Source organism: Silurus aristotelis (assembly GCF_946808225.1).
Source record: "Silurus aristotelis genome assembly, chromosome: 4".
Taxonomy (NCBI): Eukaryota; Metazoa; Chordata; class Actinopteri; order Siluriformes; family Siluridae; genus Silurus; species Silurus aristotelis.
The window spans coordinates 17,166,853-17,188,394 of NC_139577.1; the positions used below are offsets into that span (position 1 = coordinate 17,166,853).

The 21,542-nt window shown below is 39.2% G+C and overlaps 1 protein-coding gene across 1 annotated transcript in view; it reads left to right on the top strand.

Moving 5' to 3' along the window:
• LOC310725062 (protocadherin-15-like) overlaps window positions 1-21,542 on the top strand; it is a 210,646-nt gene that overhangs the window by 71,113 nt on the left and 117,991 nt on the right. Inside the window, exons 5-8 of the mRNA XM_083539669.1 lie at window positions 6,631-6,791; window positions 8,466-8,621; window positions 19,870-19,989; window positions 20,099-20,209. Coding sequence (XP_083395795.1) covers window positions 6,631-6,791; window positions 8,466-8,621; window positions 19,870-19,989; window positions 20,099-20,209 — 548 coding nt within the window. The remainder of the gene's footprint in view (window positions 1-6,630; window positions 6,792-8,465; window positions 8,622-19,869; window positions 19,990-20,098; window positions 20,210-21,542) is intronic.

Below are 21,542 nucleotides of genomic sequence, written 5' to 3' on the forward strand. Positions count from 1 at the left end.
GAGACTGAACATTGTCTCAAAGCAGCTTTATACAGATAATGCAGTGATAAAGAATGATTAAGAATGTTCTTTAAGTGTCAGTTTGCCTCTGATGAGCGAGCTGGTGGTGACTGTGGCATGGAAAAACTCCCCGAGATGGCATAAAAAAGAAACCCTGATAGGAAACAGACTCAGAAGGGAACCATCCTCATCTGGGTGTCACAGAATGCCCATTTATTACAGATAAACGATGTTGAGGTGTGCAGTGATGGTGATCAGATGCAAACGGTAGTCCTGAGTCAGTGTAGCAGACTGTTAACATTAACTACAGAGCAAATCCAAATTCTCGAAGCTCCTGTTCTTACTCCGTTATTTAAATGGATCCCCAGGCTGTTGATGAACACCATCCAGAAGCAGCCTGGGTTGAAGCAGGCAGATCCAAGGAGATGAGAGGGGCAGGAACAGTGGTCAATGGAACCTCAGGAGCATGTTTAATTCGACTGAGAGAGAGAGAGAGAGAGAGGAGGGGTGACAGAGAGAGAATAATATGGATTATTAAGTATCCTTATTGTTGTATGAAAGGACACGGTGCAGTTGGGGACTTTGGCAAGACTCGCTATGGCAGCATAACTAAAAGGAAGAGCCAGAAGATAACACAGACATTAGAGATGGCCACTGTCAACAAACCTAAACAAAGCAAAACAAAAATCCAAGTTCACTAAAAACTCTATATCCCTCCAGATCTGCTCCTTTACCTAAGAAAATTCTACTGATAAAAGACTTGACTAAATAAATAGGTTTTTAGCCTCGAACACTGAGAATGTGTCTGAGTCCCGAACACGAGTTGGAAGGCTGTTCCATAACTGTGGAGCTTTGTAAGAGAAATCTCTGCCCCCTGCTATAGTGTTAATTATTTAAGGTACCAACAAATAGCCTGCACCTTTTGATCTAAGTAGGCATGGGTGATCATAATGGTACAGAAGTTCATTCAGATACTGTGGCGCGAGACCGTTAAGTGATTTATACGTCAGTAGTAGTATTTCATAATCAATGCAAGATTTAATTGGGAGCAGTGTAGACTGATTAAACAGGGGTGATATGGTCATATATTCTAGATCTAGTGAGGACTCTTGCTGCTGCATTCTGAACTAACTGAATCTTATTTAAGGCACTTACTCAAACACCCATTATAGGAGCTGCAAGAATATTTGACAAATACTGATGATTTTCTGCATGTGACCATCTTTCAGATTCTTAGTCTGGGTGATGGGTAAGATCATTCTCATGAAAACCATGAAGGTTAACTATAATACCAATTTTGAAAGAGGTGGATGCAGCATAAAATGTAAAAAAATAAAATCAGAATGCAATGATTTAAAAATCTTATGAACCAATATATTTGTCACAATAAAACATAAAAAACATATTGCATGTTTAAACTAAGGGAATATAAAATTTTAAGGAAAAAAAAAAATAATGTCGTAAAGGTTTTTGTATGGGGTCAACAAATGGCTGGACATGTAATTGTTACTAAAACATTAATTGTTTCCAATTATTAGGTTATTTGGCTATAGTTCAGCAATTTGATTGGTTATAAAACATGTATTAGTGTATTTCTTCATAAAGAATTCAGAAAATTTAGAAAAAAATCTTTAAATTGTAAAGACTATTGAACTATTTAATACTGAATATTTAATAATATAAAGTACATAATATTAAAAAAAGATTCAAGAGACCTGTCTGAAAATCAATACTTGTTGCCCCTGGTCTTTTGGCTCTCAGGCAGCACTGCTTTTATAACATGCCTGATTGTCTGGGATCACAGTTTTTGTGCCATCCACAAATGCAGGCCAAAACTCTGTCATGCAAAGAAAAAGCCATATGTGAACATGATTCAGAAATGCGGCTTTTTTTTTTTTTTTTTTTTTTAGACAAAGCTCATTTAAAATGGACTAGGCAACGTGGAAAATGTTAGACGAATCAAAATATTAAATTCTTTTTGCAAACCAGGATGCCACATCCTTTGGAATAAAGAGAAGAGGGACAGCTTTTCCCCAAACTCCTGGTTTAAATAAAAATGGGACAGCATTCCTCTAATTCCTTTTTAAGGATGGTGGTTGTATATCAAGCTCAACCATGTGGCAAGTGATGTGCTATGGTCTAATAAGATCCATTTTAAAAGGTTTCAAATAATAATTCCATCATTCCAAAACGTGTGTTGGGAAAAAAAAAAAAAAACACATCAGAAGACCAGCATACCCAGAATGCAGCAAAGTGGTGACAGCATCATGCTCCAGGGCTTCTTTTCTTTAGCCAGAGCCAGGGCTTTTATCAAAGATCATGAATAGCAAATATTGATCGATTTTTGTACAAGATCTTCTTGCCATGTAATAATGTGAAGGCAGATGTTTACTTACAGTGCAAAAGTAAAGCACAAATATACTAGAGCACAATAAATATAAATATTATATGACATAACGCCTGAAAGACTTCTTCTTCTTCTTCTTCTTCTTTCGGCTGCTCCCATTAGGGGTCGCCACAGCGGATCATCCGTCTCCATACCACCCTGTCCTCTATATCTGCCTCTTTTACACCAACTACCTGCATGTCTTCCCTCACCACATCCATGAACCTCCTCCTTGGCCTTCCTCTTTTCCTCCTACCTGGTGGCTCCATCTTCAGCATTTTTCTACCAATATAATTCATGTCCCTTCTCTGCACATGTCCAAACCATCTCAATCTCGCCTCCCTCACCTTGTCACCAAAACATCCTACATGTGCTGTCCCTCTAATAAACTCATTTCTAATCTTGTCCATCCTCGTCACTCCCAACGAAAACCTCAACATCTTCAGCTCTGCTACCTCCAGCTCCACCTCCTGTTTTTTACTCAATGCCACTGTCTCTAATCCATACAACATCGCAGGTCTCACCACAGTCCTATAAACTTTCCCTTTCATTCTTGCAGATACTCTTCTATCACAAATCACTCCTGTCACTCTTCTCCACCCACTCCACCCTGCCTGCACTCTTTTCTTTACTTCCCTAACACACTCTCCATTACTTTGCACTGTTGACCCCAGGTACCTGAACTCCTCCACCTTCTCCACCTCTTCTCCCTGCAACCGCATCACTCCACTTCCCTCCCTCTCATTCACACACATGTACTCTGTCTTACTCCTACTGACTTTCATTCCTCTTCTCTCCAGCGCATATCTCCACCTCTCCAGGCTCTTCTCAACCTGCTCTCTACTCTCACCACAAATCACAATATCATCTGCAAACATCATAGTCCAGGGAGACTCCTGTCTGACCTCGTCCGTCAACCTGTCCATCACCACTGCAAACAGGAAAGGGCTCAGGGCCGATCCTTGATGCAGTCCAACCTTCACCCTGAACCAGTCTGTTGTACCTACTGCACACTTTACTGCCGTCACACTGTCCTCATACATGTCCTGCACCACCCTCACATACTTCTCTGACACACCTGACTTCCTCATACAATACCACAACTCCTCTCTCGGCACCCTGTCGTACGCTTTCTCTAAATCCACAAATACACAATGCAGCTCCTTCTGTCCTTCTCTATACTTCTCCATCAACATCCTCAAAGCAAATAAGGCATCTGTGGTGCTCTTCCTCGGCATGAAACCATACTGTTGCTCACAGATGGTCACCTCTTCTCTCAGCCTGGCTTCCACTACTCTTTCCCATAACTTCATGGTGTGACTGATCAACTTAATTCCCCTGTAGTTACTGCAGGTCTGCACATCTCCCTTATGCTTAAAGATCGGTACCAGCACACTCCTTCTCCATTCCTCAGGCATCCTCTCCCCTTCCAGAATCCTGTTAAACAATCTGGTTAAAAACTCCACTGCCATCTCTCCTAAACATCTCCACGCTTCTACCGGTATGTCATCTGGTCCAACCGACTTTCCATTCTTCATCCTCTTAATCGCTGCTCTCACTTCCTCCTTACTAATCCTATCTACATCCTGCTTCACCAACTCCACATCCTCCAACCTTCTCTCTCTCTGATTTTCCTCATTCATCAGCTGCTCAAAATACTCCCTCCATCTTCTCAACACACTCTCCTCACTAGTCAACACATTTCCCTCTCCATCCTTTATTGCTCTAACTTGCAGTACATCCTTCCCAGCTCGGTCCCTCTGCTTGGCCAATCGGTATAAATCCTTTTCTCCTTCCTTAGTGTCCAACCTTTTATACAGTTCCTCATATGCCTTTTCCTTGGCTTTCGCCACATCCCTTTTAACCTGCTGCCGCATCTCCTTGTACTCCTGCCTACTCTTCTCATCACTCTGTCGATCCCACTTCTGTTTTGCCAATCTCTTTCCCCTAATGCTCTCCTGCACTTCCTCATTCCACCACCACGTCTCCTTGTCTTGCTTTCTATTTCCAGATGTCACACCAAGTACTTTTCTAGCTGCCTCCCTCATCACTCCTGCAGTAGTTGCCCAATCATCCGGCACCTCTTCACCACCACCAAGCCCCTGTCTGACCTCTTCCCTGAACCTCACACTACACTCTTCCTCCTTAAGTTTCCACCATCTTATTCTTCTTTCAAACCTTACTTTCCTCCTCTTCTTCTTCGCCTCCAAAACCATCCTACAGACCACCATCCGATGCTGTCTAGCTACACTGTCCCCCGCCAACACCTTACAGTCTCCAATCTCCTTCAGGTTGCATCTCCTACACAGAAGATAATCCACCTGTGTGCACCTTCCTCCACTCTTATACGTCACCCTATGATCCTCCTTTTTCTTAAAATACGTGTTCATCACTGCCATTTCCATCCTTTTAGCAAAATCTACCACCATCTGCCCTTCCACATTCCTCTCCTTAAAACCATACCTACCCATCACCTCCTCATCACCTCTGTTCCCTTCACCTACATGCCCATTAAAGTCTGCCCCAATCACCAATCGTTCTTTCCTAGGTACACCATCTACCACTTCATCTAATTCACTCCAGAATCTTTTTCTCCTCCATCTCACAGCCAACTTGTGGAGCATAGGCACTGATGACATTTATCATCATCCCTTCAACTTCCACCTTCACGATCATCACCCTATCAGAAACTCTCTTCACCTCCACTACACTCTTACTGTACGCTTCCTTCAGAATCACCCCTACACCATTTCTTTTCCCATCCACACCATGATAAAACAGTTTAAACCCACCTCCAATGTTCCTGGCCTTACTCCCTTTCCACTTGGTCTCCTGAACACACAACACATCTACCTTTCTCCTCTCCATCATATCAGCTATCTCTCTCCCTTTACCCGTCATAGTACCAACATTTAAAGTACCAACCCGAACCTCTACTCTCCTACACTGCTCCTTTTCCTGCCGTCTCTGTAGACGCCTTCCTCCTCTCCTTCTCCTCCTTCGGCCAACAGTAGCCCAATTTCCACCGGTACCCTGTCGGCTAACGATACCTGTGGCGGTCGTTGTTAACCCGGGCCTCGACCGATCCGGTATGAAATTCTCATTTGTGATCCGCATATTTGATTTGGCACATGTTTTACGCTGGATGCCCTTCCTAACGCAACCCTCCCCATTTACCCGGGCTTGGGACCGGCACTAAGAGTACACTGGCTTGTGCCCCCCTAATGGCTGGGTTGACATAACGCCTGAAAGACAAATGTGAGAAAAGAGTTTGCTGCAATGAAATCTTTACACAAGTGCTAATTAACAGACAACAGGATTCAGATGCAGATGGTCACGTGACATGAAACATAAAGGTGTAGGGGTATATTGGAAACAAAGTAGCATGACAGATGTTAAGTGTCTGGTAGTGAGCTGAAGATGAAAAGGAATTGTATCTTTTCAGCACAACAATGACCGGAAAAAAATGTCTAATCTAAAAGTAATGGCGTAACCAAAAGGAAATCAAGGTTTTTTGAACGATGTAGCCAGAGCTCAGACCCAGATCCAACAAAATATATTTGTGTGGGAACCTCAAGCAGGCTGTGCACAGTAGATGCCTTTACAATGTCTTTGTAAGAAAAAGTGGGGGAAATATTGTGAAACACAGAGAGGTCCTTCAACAAAGTTTAGCAGTGCTCACATTTATAGCTAGGTTATTGTTAGTGTATTTTTTTGTTTAATTAATTATTTATTTATTTTTACTTACAAAATCTGTCATTGTAACCAGTGGTTTTTCGATCAATTTTAGACTGGATGTAGATTGTATTAACCGATTAATGACATCCAAATAACAAATTGAACCCAAAAAAACCCCCAAAATCAGTTGTCTGTAATGGCCATGCAAGTTTCCATGAATATTCGACTTGGAGAAGTTGTTGAAGGTGCCTCTAAAACTTTGAATAAATGTTACAAGTAAAATACTATCGGGAAATTATGTGTACTGCATACACCAGCCTAACACTGTGTTGTAATTTTACATTTTTAAAATTAGACTTTCTGAATGTGTGGCTGATGAGCATCCACATAATTAATGATTCATTTTCCTGAGTAAGTAATTGCCATTGTTTTCTATGTATATTCTTTCTATCGTGCAACAAAGATGGTAATCAACTTTAACATCCAAATATCAAGGTTGATAGTCTTTACACAGTAAAGGTCATTTTTGAAATACTAAAACAACCCACCCCTTCTATCTCTCTCAGGTACAATTCTGGTGGAGACTATGCAGATTAATGGTCAAGCACAGGACCCAGACCCGACCATATCTCTTACTTTACTGGGGAACTATGACTACTGGGTTATACTGGACCCTATGCTTCAGAGACTCTACCTCAACAGTACTGGAAGAATACTGGACCGAGATGTGAGTAAATTCTCACACACACACACACACACACACACACACACACACACACTTGCATAAAAATTTGCACAAACACCTAATACTTAATTTAACAGTGGGCTCATGAAGCAACAGTATTATATGAAATAGCATATAATTCAATTACTTGAGAAAATTATTGAGGTAAATAATTAAAATAGCTTTCTAGAGGGGTAATGCTAGAATTGTGACCACCCTGGCACTACACCTATGACCTTAAATACTGGTATACATGTAGTACATATATTATTTCTTAAATTTGTGTGTGTGTGTGTGTGTGTGTGTGTGTGTGTGTGTGTGTGTGTGTGTGTGTGTGTGTGTGTGTGTGTGTGTGTGTGTGTGTGTGTGTGTACAGTGCATCCGGAAAGTATTCACAGCACTTTACTTTTTCCACATTGTGTTATGTTACAGCTTTATTCCAAAATTCATTATTTTCATTAAAATGCTACAAACAATATCCCATAATGATAATGTGAAAGAACTGTTTTAAAATTTTTGGAAATTTATTACAAATAAAAAATGAAAAAACATCACATTTACAAATGTTTTCACAGCCTTTGCTCAATACTTAAAGCACCTTTGGCACCAATTACAGCCTCAAGTCTTTTTGAGGATCATGCTACAAGCTTGACACACCTAATTTTGGGCAGTTTCTCCCATTCTTCTTTGTAGAACCTCTCAAGCGCAATTAGGTTGGATGGGGAGCTTTGGTGATTAGCCATTTTCAGATATTTCCAGAGATGTTCAGTCAGGTTCAAGTCTAAACTCTGGCGGGGCCACTCAAGGACATTCACAGTGTTGTCTCCTTAGCCACTTGTTTCTTATCTTGGCTGTGTGCTAAGGGTCGTCATCCTGTTGGAGAATTAATTGTTGTCCCTGTTTGAGGTCCAGCACGCTCTGGAGCAGGTTTTCATCAAGGATGTCTCTGTACATTGCTGCCGGTTCTCCTCTCTTGACAAAGTAACTCTGTAGCCCTTTCAGAGTCACCATCGGGTTCTTGGTCACCTCCCTGACTAAGCCCCCCATCACCCCCACCCCCCCAATCGCTCAGTTTTATCCAGGCAGCTTAATATAAGAAAAGTCCTGGTAATTCCAAACTTCTTCCATTTACAAATGATGCAGGCCACTGTGCTCATTGAGACCTTCAATGCTGCAGACATTTTTCTGTACCATTCCCCAGATCTGTGTACAATCCTGTCTCAGAGGTCTACAGGTCTACAGACAATTCCTTGGACTTCATTGCTTGGTTTTAGAAGTTGTAGAAACAGGTCAAGGATGATCAGTGGAAACAGGATGCACCTAAACTCAGTTTTGAGTGTCATGGCAAAGGCTGTGAATACTTACAGTATGTACTGTACGTGAATTTCTTTTTTTTTTCTTTCGTTTTTTACCTTTTTAATAAGTTTGCAAATATTTTAAACAAACTTCATGTTGTTATTATAAAAGATTTTTTGTAGAATTTTGAGGAAAATTATTATTTTAATCCATTTTTAAATAAAGCTGCAATATAATAACATTTGGAAAAAATCATGCACTGTGAATACTTTCCAGATGCACTGTATGTGTGATATTTGCAGATTAAAAATAATTCTCATATATGTTCCTACAATGTCAAAATGGTCAATAATACCTTTTCTCTATCTCCTTCTTTTTCAGCCTCCAAGATCCATCACTACTATAGTGGTTCAGGTTCAGTGCACTAATAGGCTGGTGGGCACAATTATTCTGCATGAGGTGCGCATTTTGGTACGCGACAGGAACGACAACGTACCGCAGTTTCAACAGCCTCGCTATTACATAGCAGTCAATGAGGTGAGGTCACTAATGCTACAGTATCTTACTCAAGAGTCTTTTGTTTCATACACTACATGGCTGAAGGTTCATGAATCTCTCACTATAAAACACACTTTTTAAATATCACATTTAAACAATTCTCATACAGAATACCACTCTAGATTTTGAAAAAATGGCTGTGAGGATTCACCCACAAGCGCATTAGTGAGGCCAGACACTGATGTCATCATTTAGTTTATCCCAAAAATATTAATTGGGACAGAGGTCAGGACTGTGAAGCTGTGTCAACAACCCTTTAGGAATGTTTCCATGTTGTCCTCATTCCTAATCACGTGTGTAATCAGTCCAATTGAAAGTGCGGCGTCACTGGCAGGTTGAAGTAATGACCAGGAAACTATAAAACGCACATAGAGTGAAAGTGCGCTAGCTTCTGTTTGTACTGGAAGGCGAGGTAGTGACCTGAGCCGTTGTCAAACTCGACATCAAGTGGCTGGCTGATCAGCAGAAAGCAAGCCCGTCCAGCAAGCCTGACGAGCGCTTTCTGCAACCCGCATCACTGCCTCCACGCCAGGGTCTACCTTTCTTTTTAAACCTGCCTACCGAGATATCCAGGTCCCGGGTTAAGCCTTGCTCGGCTCGCCTCTTCAGTCCTAAGGTTTCGCTATATTCTAATATAGGCGGATAAAAAAGTGAGGTTATGGGACAATGCCCCGAGTTTAAGAGAGACTATCTGGTTATCTCTCCACGGGTGACGCATCATTCCTAAAGACCCCGCCACTGCCCACCAAGCCCCTTCGTACTACCTCGGCGCTGGTGGGCAAGGCTTATGCTCTTTGACAGGGATAGGGATGTCCTCCTGGGACGTCCTCCTCGAGAGACTGATTTCCTTTAGAGACAATCTAGCAGCCTGGCAGGGTCTGCCAGACGTGTCTCGATGGGTCCTGCGCACTGTAGACAGAGGCTATACGATTCAGTTCGGGTTTTGTCCGCCCCAGTTCAACTTGAGCAGGCTCTGGTTATGGAACAGGAAGAGCCCAGACTCTCCATCAGACAGAGAGTCTGGGTTTTACAGCCGTTTCTTCATAGTTCCCAAAAAGGACAGAGGATTGCGTGCTTACTTTTGAGACGTAGGTTCAAGTTGCTGACCCTGATTTAAGTTGCGTTCCAAATTAGGTCCGAGGACTGGTTTGTCACAATAGATCTGAAGGATGCATACTTCCATGTATGCATCCTTCCAGCTCAAATAATGTTCCTTTAACACTTTTCACAATAGACATTGTCTCAAACAGCTTTACAGAATTTAAGAATTAAAATGGATGATGTCTATTTATCTCTGATGAGCAGCCTGGGTGACTGTGGCAAGGAAAAACTTAGATGTTATCAGGAAGGAACTTCGAGAGGAACCAGACTCAAAAGGGGAACCCATCCTTATTTGGGTTATATTAACAGTACGAAGTTTTGAGATCTCAAGGAGCGTGATGGATTGTAGCATGTTTAAAGACTGGATTGATACATGGGAGCTAAACCATTTAGGGTTTTGAAGGTAAGTAGCAATAGTTTGTAGTTAATTTGAAACTTAACATGTAGCCAGTGTAGGGATGATAAGACTGGGGTTATATGGTTATATTTTGTCAACCTTGTGAGAACTCTGGCTGCTACATTACAAACTAACTGTAGCTTGTTTAATAATGATTAATGACTACATGACTACAGTGTAATGACTACAGTTTCTGTGCTATGATTGGGCCTGAAACCTGACTGAAACTCTTCTAAGATTTTGTTTTCTTGTAAGAAGGAACATAACTGGGCAGACACAATTTTTTCTAAAATCATATACATAAACAGAATATTTGAAATTGGTCTGTAATCTGATAGTTTATTTGGATCCAAATTAGTTTTTTTAATGCCAACTTGAGGGGTTTAAGGATGTGACCTACAGATACTGAGGAGTTTTTCCAGTACAGAAATTCATAAAGTCCTCACTACTAAACAGTGATGGAATGGATTTTTCAGATACCTGATTTGTTTTTAATTTAGCCATTATACTGGAAACTGGGATTGTTTTTTCATTTTCTATGAGTTTGCTCAGGTGCTGAGCTCTAGCAGCATTTAGCGCCTGTCTGTAGCTGAGCATACTGTCTTTATACGCAATTATAAATACCTCCAATTTAGTTTTTTCTATTTTCTATCCAGATTACGGACTGCTCTCTTGAGGGCATGAGTATGACTATTATACCATGGGGCAGGTGTTTTTTTCTCTAACCTTTTTTATTTGGATGGGGCAACAGTGTCTAATGTGCTAGTGAGGATAGTGTCTATGTCATTACCTCAAGATCATTAGCATTTAGGGGTTTACTGAGAAATTTAGATAAATCAGGCAGGTTATTTGTAAAACTGTCCTTAGTGGTCGGAACAGTAGTCCTACCAAGTTAAATTTGGTGATGAGACGCAGCTAATTTGCTTTACCGGTACTGTGCACAGTATGAGGCAATGGTCTGTGATATCATCACTCTGAGGTAAAATGTCTATGTCAGTGACGTCCGCTCCATGGGATATTATTAATTCAAGTGTGTGATTTAAACAATAAGTTGGACTAGTTATGTTTTGTTTAACCCCAAGAGAGTTTAGTAAGTCCACAAATGTTATTCCTAGGGCATAATTTACATCATCTACGTAAATATTAAAATCTCCTACAAGCAGCAGAGGTCTGAAAGAAAGTGAGCAAACTCTTGAAGAAAATCAACGTAGGACCCTGGGTGTCCAGGGGGAGAGATAGTAGGGTTTTTATGTATGTCTGAAAGTACAAATTTAAGAACTAGCACTTCGAATGATTTAAACCTAAATCCTAATCTTTGACTAACATTAAGATGGGCACTGTAAATGGTTGCTACACCACCCCCATGACCAGTCTGACAGGGCCCAGAATTTCTGCCTGCTTTTAAAGCTCATGCCTTCACAGATTCACACACAAAGCACTTACCTGTACAAACAGAAGCTAGCGTCGGCTCCACCGCATGCGCATCTTGTAGCTTCCTGGTTGTGACGTCACCGCACCAGTGACGTCGTGTCTTGCCGTTAACCCCCGCCCAGAACTGTGGAAACTGTGGCTGTGGGCCCTGAGGGGGCACAGCTCCTAGTCTCCAGTCTCTCCACTAAGGTGGTAAAGACCATTCTCCAATCCAGGGCATCTCAAATTCCTGAGGGGGAACGTCTTTAGGTCACATATAGGGAACTCCAGGTCCCCGAGGGAAAGGGACGCTGCGTCTCCATGCCACACAGCCACCATCCCTGCAGTGCTTCCTTCCCTTTTCAGATTCTAGGGCCAGTTTCACTCCATGTGCTTTTTATAGCTTCCTGGTCCTGATGTCACCAAACCGGTTATGCCGCGCTTTTCACTGTAAAAATTGTTCCATTGTTCCATTTTCCATTGCAAAAGTTTGGGGAATATATGGGTGTGTACATCACATATATCACATTTGGGTGTGATGGTCAGGTGTCCACAAATGTTTGTCAATGTAGTGTATAATTGAGAATTCATTACCCATAAACATTTCATGAGTTTGGCAATGAAATGCTTACGATATGTATTTTCTATATTTCCTTTTTACTGATATATTTCTCTTGGTGTAACTGATTTAAAAATTCAAATATTGATCCTTACTTATATAATGCAACCTCAATACCATGGACAGTGTTACCTGCATAAAATTGTCTTTAAAAACCTGTAGACAATCTTATGATAAAGGTCCATTGACACATTTCTTTAGTGGAAGCCTGTGACAGTTTCAAGTACACTTTCTTTAATGAAGTAAAGGTTACTGTTCATTAGACAACAACATGGCTTCACTAGGAGTCAATAAGTGTATAATGCATAATATAGTAGGGAGGTAGTTTGTATATTTTTGCAGCGGGGTGGCACAGTATGCTCTTCATAAATGAATTTTTGTGACTCTGACTCAACACATGGCTTTTTCCTTATGATAATCAAAGGGGCTGAACTTGGTAACTAACTTCCAATCAATGACTGACGGCATTTTAAACCTAATTATTTACATTTGTGTCTTTTGGCAGATGCTTGTTTATACAATTGAGCTGTTGAGGGTTTCAATGCCTTGCTCAAGGGCACAGCAGTGGAAGCTTGGCAGTGCTGAGATTGGAACATAAGACTTTCCCATCAGAAGTCTGAAAATGTAACCAATAAGCTACAATCAACTACAAACCTGCAAATTGCTTGGATTTGCAGTAGTGGTCAAAAGCCTAATTCATAACAGTTTTATGTTGGCCTATGCACTTCTTTCCCTCTTCAGTGAAATGTAACGTGAATAGCACCTTTAAAAACTCTTTTTGAAAGTGACATGGCAGATACTGATGATGATGATGTCATGTTGATTTTGGGAAAGTATTTTGTTGCTCTTATCTGTAAGAGATTGAGATCAGGAGGCAGACCACTGCTTTGCATTGATTTAATTTGAATGTCAGGTCAATAAACAGGTTCTTTCAGCTGTCTTGCTACAATAAAAAAGACTGGCTGTGCAATACACAATATATATATTTTATCTTGGCTAGGACTGTAGAGGTTAAGCATTGCCTCTCTAATCTCTTGACTCTCCCTTTATTCTCAGTACATTTAGTCTTTCTCTCTCCCCTCCCCGTTTTAATTTTAGCATCGCTCAATTTCAGTCAGAAGCATGCAATATAATCAGCAGCGATTTAATATTGGGGCAAAATTGCCTATGCTGATGACACATTACTTCTGCATAACTAATGTGGCTGTGCATCAGGCAGCAAGAGTTTCATTTTCAGACTTCAGTGTTTTTGTAGATGAGAAAAATGCAGCTCAGTACTGATGATTGGTCAGTTCCGTCTGCTGTGCAGATAAAGCTCCGGACCAAGTAAAGAAGTCATGCTGCTTATCTTGATTAAAGTGATGGACATAATACTAGTATGCATGGTTCATTGGAGGTTTTAAACTAATTATACAGTCTGCTTGCATTTTCTCTTTCTTCATCAGAGCTAAAATGGTTGCTGCTACTTTTCTGCTACTTTTTAAAAACTGGAAGCACACACACACACACACACACACACACACACACACACACACACACATTAACACAAATGGATTGATACAGTGGTGCACCCTGATAGCCCTGTGCAGCATTTTTTTTCTGCTTTAACACCTCTAATCGACAGGCCACATAATCAGTTATTTAATAAACCCTTTCTGAGTTCATGTGGATGTGTTCACCTCAAGAAAAAAAGTTTATAATGTGATGCAGGGCCAGTGATATTCCAAAACCAGAGTTGGAAACGGTGGGAATCTTTTAAAGGCCTAATCTTTTTTTTTTTTTTTGCTTTTCTAATTTGACAGTTTCTGAAGAGATTGGGCTAAAGAACAATTTCACAATTTCAAAGCAGTTAACATGATTCAAAATGAATGAATAGTTAACATTAGTAAATAAAAATACAGGTAGTCCCCAAGTTACTGTACAATGGTTCAACTTATTTTTTTTATCTTACGATGATGATAGCAATATGAAAAAAATGTAAAAATATTTTCATTTTTGCATGGCGAGCAACATAGCAGCATATGTGGGAGCATACCTTGGGAGGCTGCTAGGATGTACGCATCTCCCACCTTGTGAGATGCCTTACTCTTGCCAGCAATCAACAGAGTTCAGTTGTCTCAGTGTTAAAGCACATTTTTTTGTGTGTTTTTGGTGTTTCAAAGCCCAGTTTTAGCTCTTGTCTCTCTCCTTTTTATTGGCGTTATCGGACACTGAGACCCTCCATGCGTAAACCCTCCATGCGTGAACCAGCGCTTGTCCTCGTGCCCGCTGCATACTGTAAAGTTTATACATTACGGTAGTGTCAATTGCTCTGTTTTGCTAAAGTATGTACGGTCATTTGTTTAATTATTAACAAATTACAGTATACTACCCCATACTGATCACCATTTTTTTTAAGATTCCTGGTTAGGCTAGGCCATGTCTCGACTTACGATATTTTTAGTTATGATGGTGTCATGGTAACGCATCTGGATCGTAATTCAGAAACTACCTGTAGTGAAGAATTAAGAATATTAATTAATGAATTTTGAAATAAGAATATTAGAATATTGGAATGTCTAATATTTATTATTGAACATTTACTTTAATTTTCCAGAATTCTAAAATTGTGTTTTTTTTTTTTTTTTTTTTTTAATGGGGAAAAAGTCAGACTTTCTGACCCCATTGTATACTATTAGGCGTGTCTTCCTCTTGACAGCACTGCAGATATAAGCTGTGTGAATACCACCTAAAGTGTATTTGTCCATGCAGAGATGCTGTACATGCTTTGATAATTGTGTTGAGCAGTGCACCTCCACCTTTTATGAATTGCAAGACATTATCATAATTGAGAGTAGGTGCTGAGCATGAAATTGCTCTAATGCTGACAGGTTTGTGTGACTCAGTTAATGCACAAGCTTCAGCAACAGAGTGAAATGACTCAGTTTGCGCACAGCTCACAGAGAAGCCAAAGTTTGACCACTTATGATTATCTATTCTGCCTTTACTTGGACTGTACATTCAGAGCCAAGTGGGCATGCACACAGTGTGTGTGGCGGTGCCTAACTCCATAATGAGGTCTGCATGAATATTAGATGCTAACTGATATTGATTCTCAGTCTGCTTTTTCATTCATTGGTTTAAACCAAAGATGCTTCTGATCTCATTCTAAATCTTTGGATGCAATAAAGTAATCATAATTGAACTGCAACAAAATCTACAATACACTAATGGCTTTTATGCATTTACACTCTGGAAAATGGTTCCACAAGGGTTCTTTGTAAAAGGTAACAGTTATATATAGAGCCATGACTATTCACAAAATTTTGAGTATTTAAAACATTTTTGTAATTCAGAAAATGGTTCAGCAGTTCTGCCATTCAAATGATGACAGTCTCCTCTACAAGGTCAGTTTCTTTTATTGTACATACACTCAATTCAATTCATTCAATTTATTTGTATAGCACTTTTAACAATGTAATGTCCATTGTCTCAAAGCAGGTTTACACGATTACATGATAATTGTGTATATGTTATTTATAAGTGTAGGTCCCTAATAAGTGAGTCGGTGGTGACTGTGGTGAGAAAAACCTTCCTGAGATGGCATTAGGAAGAAACCTTGAGAGGAACCATACTTAAGAGGAAACCGATCCTCATCTGGGTGGCACCAAATGTCCATTTATTACAGCTAAATGATGTTGAGGTGTGCAGTGATGGTAATCAGATGCAAACTGTAGTCCTGAGTCAGTCCAAATCCAAATCCTTGAAGCTCCTGTTTTTACTTCGTAATTTCATGGCTCCCAAGGCCGTTAATAAGAAACCATACACAGCTGCACAGAGTGGCCTCCAATCCAAGAGAACACCATCCAGAGGCAGGATCGGACGAAGCAGGCAGATCCAAAGAGAGGAGAGGGCCTGAAACAGTGGACACTGTTACTTCAGGAGCATGTTTTACTCGACAGAGAGAGAAAGAGGGGTGATAGAGAGAGAAGGATATGGATTATTAAGTATCCTTATTGTTGTGTAAAAGTTAAGGACATGGTGCAGTTGGGGATTACAGCAAAACTCACTACAGCAGCTTAACTAAAAGGAAGAGCCAAAAAATAACACAGTCATGAGGGATCTCTGGGATTAGAAACGGTCCCCCACACCACAGCCAACAAACCTGAGTGAACGTTGAGAGTGAGGGGATGACAGCATACACATATCCCAGTTCACTGAACATTTAATATCAATGATCCCTCCAGATCTGCTCATTTACCTAAGAAACCCTACTATTAATAGGCTTGACTAAAAAAATATGCCTTCAGCCTCAACTTGAACACTGAGACTGTGTCCGAGTCCCGAACACTAGTACGAAGGCTATTCAATAACTGTGGGGCTTTGTAAGTGAGAGCTCTGCCCCCTGCTGTAGTCTTTATTATTTGAGGTACCAACAAACAGCCTGCACCTTTTGATCTAAGTAGGTGTGGGGATCATAAGGGAACAGAAGTTCATTTAGATACTGCGGGATGAGACCGCTAAGTGATTTATACGTCAGTAGTAGCATTTTATAATCAATGCAAGATTTAATTGCCAGCCAGTGTAGACTGAGTAAACAGGGGTGATGTGGTCTTATTTTCTAGATACAGTAAAGACTCTTGCTGCTGCATTATTGACTTACTAAAGTCAATAATAGTGCACTTTATGCACTTACTCAAACACCCAGACAGTAGTGTAATCCAGATGTAACAAAATCATTAGCTAGTTTTTCTGCATCCTGTAACGACATCATATTTCTAATTTTAGCACTATTTCTAAGGTAAAAGAAGGCTATCCTGGTAATGTTATTTAAAGTTTATTCAAACGTTATGAGCCTCAAAGGACCGACTACAGTCAACAATCACAGCAAAGTCTTGGACTGCTGTACAAACTGAGATAGAAAGACCATCCAGGAGACAGCTGTACCCTTTATTCCAAAAACATTTTCTAGTCTAGCAAAGAAGGATATTATGATCAATACATTAACCATTATATATACTATATAAGCCATTCGCAAACCAACCACATGATGCAAAGTAACATCTCATGTCTTCACTGTTGACATTCCATGCTTTTTTCTCGTGCAGACTATTTTGTATTTTAAGCTTGTTTTGCTCTGGATTTTGGATTTTGTTTTGTGTCTAGCCTTTGTTGATCGCCTGACCCCTGCCTGTTTTTTTGACAATGCTATAACAAAGCTTCGTCTGTCTGTCAAAAAACAGTCATTGATGTGCCTAGTTTTTGTTATGCGCTGTTTATGTAACATTTCCTTAAGACTTCAGAACAGAGGAGTTTTACACTTTTTTTCCCCAGTGAAAATGTCAAGCTTTTTTTTTTTTTTTTGTGAAGAGAGTAAAAAAAAAAGAAGGGAGTGGATGTTTATCGGTTCTGTGACACGTGGTAACAGGAACAACTTTTCTTGCAGATGTAACTACAAACCTGAAAATGTTTAAATTACTATATAATGCAATAATAAAAGCCCCAAAAAAATTTGGACCATGATGTTATACACAGATAATCAGTCTTGCATTAGGTTTCATCATATTTTATATTGTAAGTCTTATTTCTTATTTAAAAAGAAATGGCAGCAAGCAGGCTCAACTATTAGTAAAAAAATAAATAAGTCAGCATAAATAAAATAAAGAATTTTCTTTAAGATATAAGATACACACACACACACACACACACACACACACACACACACACACACACACACACATATATATATATAAATAATTACACACACACACACACACACACACACACACACACACACTCAGGCCTCAGGGGAGTTCTGCTTTATTCTGACTTTTCTTCCTACCACCTGCACTTTTGATCTTTTCTAGTTTTCTCTTACTTTTATGTTTTTGCTTTGCTATTGTATAGTTAATTTTCCACGTGCTAGGGATAAAAATCTCTATCACTTTCACAAATGTTATTCCAGAAAAAAACGATTTACATTAAAAAAAGATATTTTGTCTTTTCCTTATGTTGAAATGTTATCAGTGTTTTAACCAGTGTTATCGTACTGTGCCGTTTGTGCTGTTTCTGTTGCAAGTTCACACTGTCCTTTGCATCGAATCTAGAAAGCGTTTTATTTTGACATTCTGGGTAGCGTATACTGTATATGGTGTCAAATATGCTGCCACACCCAAATGATAATCAATCAATCTGTCAGTGATGCGTGGCTGGGAGGAAAGGACCCAAATGCAGGATGCCACAGGGTAATAGAAAGCAGGCTTTAAAAAAAGAAACAGGCAAAGGCAAAACAAAGTCCATAATACAGTCCAAGTCCAAAAGTGAGGAGACAGAGCAGTGCAGGGAAACCAAAATCTTAAATTTAAAACAGTCCAAAATCCAAGAGCTGACAACCAGAGCAATATAGGGCAGAGTAAAAACACAGACCAAAAACAGTCCAGAGTCCAGATCAGAGCAGAGGCAGAGCAGAACAGGGATCGGGATCACTAGTAGGGAATAGGAACCAGAACAGGCAGGGTGAAGAGAATAATCCTAGGTACATGGAAAGCTGGTGAGATAACTTGGCATTGAGTAAATGTCTTTGTTCTCCTTAAATTACCAGTGATGCAGAAAAAACGTCAAGGCGGCCGCCGACCCGGATGCGTGCGCCGTGAAACCGCAATTGCGCGCTAAGAGCCAGGAAGATCCTGACACAATCATTTGATGTTTGTTTTTTTTACCAAATTGTCTGCATAGATTACAGTGATTACAAGATCATTGGTAAAAAATCCAGGTTGATATGTTTGTGCTTATTTTAACATATATTCTTATAACAGCTCATTCACATTTTTTTATTTATTATTTTTTTTGCTGTGGACATTCTGCATAATCATGCATCAATAAACTGGTAAAAACAATCTTTAAAACAGCTAAGTTGTTCTTTTCAGAGAACATTAACTTATGAACTTTAACTTATGAAGCGAGTGTCATAGCTGTGTAGAGCTATATATAGACATTTCCTCAACAGCCTCTCATTTTAATGAAAGAAAACACTATCATGTTACTGAGAGATTGAAAATCACCCTCTATGTTAAAGGCTTATGCAACTAATGTAACTATAAATGAGTTATTCATGAAATGTATCATTTTATGTGTACATTTTGTAATAATTAAGAAAGCATTGTAGTAAAGAGCAGCAATATCTCTAAAATTCTAACAAAAACAACAACACTCCAAATACACTATTTTCAAGCTTGTATAACTTATTTATGTATGTGTTTCGCTATGCAATAGTTATGTTAGCAGCTGCAGCAGCATATTAAGTTAAAGTTGGCTCAGCACACTTACTTACTGTACCCATGGTTTTGATTTGATGGACGGAGAAATATTTCAGATTCTCTGACCTGAATTTGCTTTTTGAAATTATTTACAATTTTTAGGTCATTTCATATTTCTAAGGATTTTATATAATATTAAGTTAATATATTGCTTATGGTGAGAATTGGAAGATGATTTGATTACAATTGAAGCATAAGGTAAAACAAAAAAAAAAATAGACAGAATAGCAGGAATGTTATATATAAATCTAGTACCACTTATCAAATTGTTTTATTCAGTATTTTGAATTTACAAGAAGAGACTTTTACATGCATATTTATAATATAAATAGTGCATAAGTGTCTTAGTGACAGTTGATTCATTTTAATCACATTGTCTCTGTTTGTAACATTCTGCCTCTCCAGCTCACTCCTGTTGGCACCACAATCTTCACTGGTTTCTCAGGAAACAATGGAGCCACTGACATTGATGATGGACCAAATGGCCAAATTGAATACGGCATCAAGTACAATCCGAATGACCCGGTAAAGTCCATTTCAAATATGTATAGCTATTTTTTTTTAACTGCTATGGCAAAATATGTTTTATTCTTTGGCTGTCTCTGTCATTAATCTTTGTGTTTTTCTTTCGCAGATGTCAAACAGGACTGTACAGGTGGCCAGCACATTGTCTGGTAACATTGTTCTTGCTGAGAGATTAAATTATGAAGAAAGAACGCGCTACCTAATCATAGTCCAGGCCAATGTAAGTGCTTTTACAGTTACAATACCGTTCTCCATATCCAGAACTGGATTTTAGGTTAACATGAATTCAAGCTTTTCATGTGTTTTCATTTAATTGTCCTATTTTATTTAAGACATAATATATTAAGGAAAGTAATTTGATTGTGAGATCTGCCTTGTTAACATCATGGCTGATGTGTTGCTGCAAATGCAGGGAAAGTGTCACTGCTTTTGGTCATGAAATTGTTTACTGGCTGGTATTTTGAATGAGCAACATATATTTATCAGATTAGAGCATTCATTAGTGTTGAACTTCTTCACACCATTATGACAGCATTTTGACACTCATCAGAAAACGTGAAGGCGGCTTTGTTCTACAACAAAGACAGAACATGGGACGTCATCTAGAAAGTGAATCCTGGCTCCAGGCACAACCTTAGCACTGCTCTTGTTCTGCTTTTAGTGTGCCCTTAGGCTGACCGCGCTGCTCAGTTTGATGTTACACCAGAGTAACTGAATAAATGCCTGGGCACGCCTTCATAAAGCCAGGCAACCTGCAATTGCGCATTATCATTGCAGCTGCTCCATAAAGTTTTTTCTCCAATGAGCACACTAGAGTAATTTCTGCAGAGGAGGGTGATAATGACCAACCGGCATAAGAATATTGTTCATATTTAACTAGTTTTTTGTCACTTTTATTTTAAAACTTCTTCCTAAAAGATGGTCAAATGTTTTCATCTTGGCATCTCATTTAGATGAGTCTTAACCATTATAAGTTAAAATTATGGTATAATATTACTTTATTATATACCTGCATGCATGAATTAATCAGAACTGGATTGCTAAGCATGTATATCCCTTAGAATATCCTGCAGCACCTTTAAAGCAGTGACCCTTTTTTTTTCAAAGCAAATTGTATTTCCATATTGTTTATTGCTAGGATTAGTTTTCTTGACAAATCTTGAGTCCCAGAAGCATTGTATCACCAAGTACTTTAATAACTTAAAAAAAAAAGTTTAGGAACATTTTAAATTAGCAAGCACTTTCCCAACCCTGCATAATTAAAGTAGTATGTTATAATGGTCTTAAAACTAAAAAGTAATATGAGCTATTTGTTAGTTTTGCATGCAGTTCTAACTCTTATTTTCCTTGTTTTTTTTCTTATTATTTTACTACCTATTAAAAATAATTACCTATAATTAATAAGTCAGTTTATAGTCTAGCAGAATTCATTACAACTTTACTAACCAAGCTCACATGCTGATTATTTAAATAATAATTGTTTTAATAATTGTGCATCAGAATGTGGGCTGTTCAAATGGAGCTGTTTAATGCTGCAATCAAATCTCAATGCA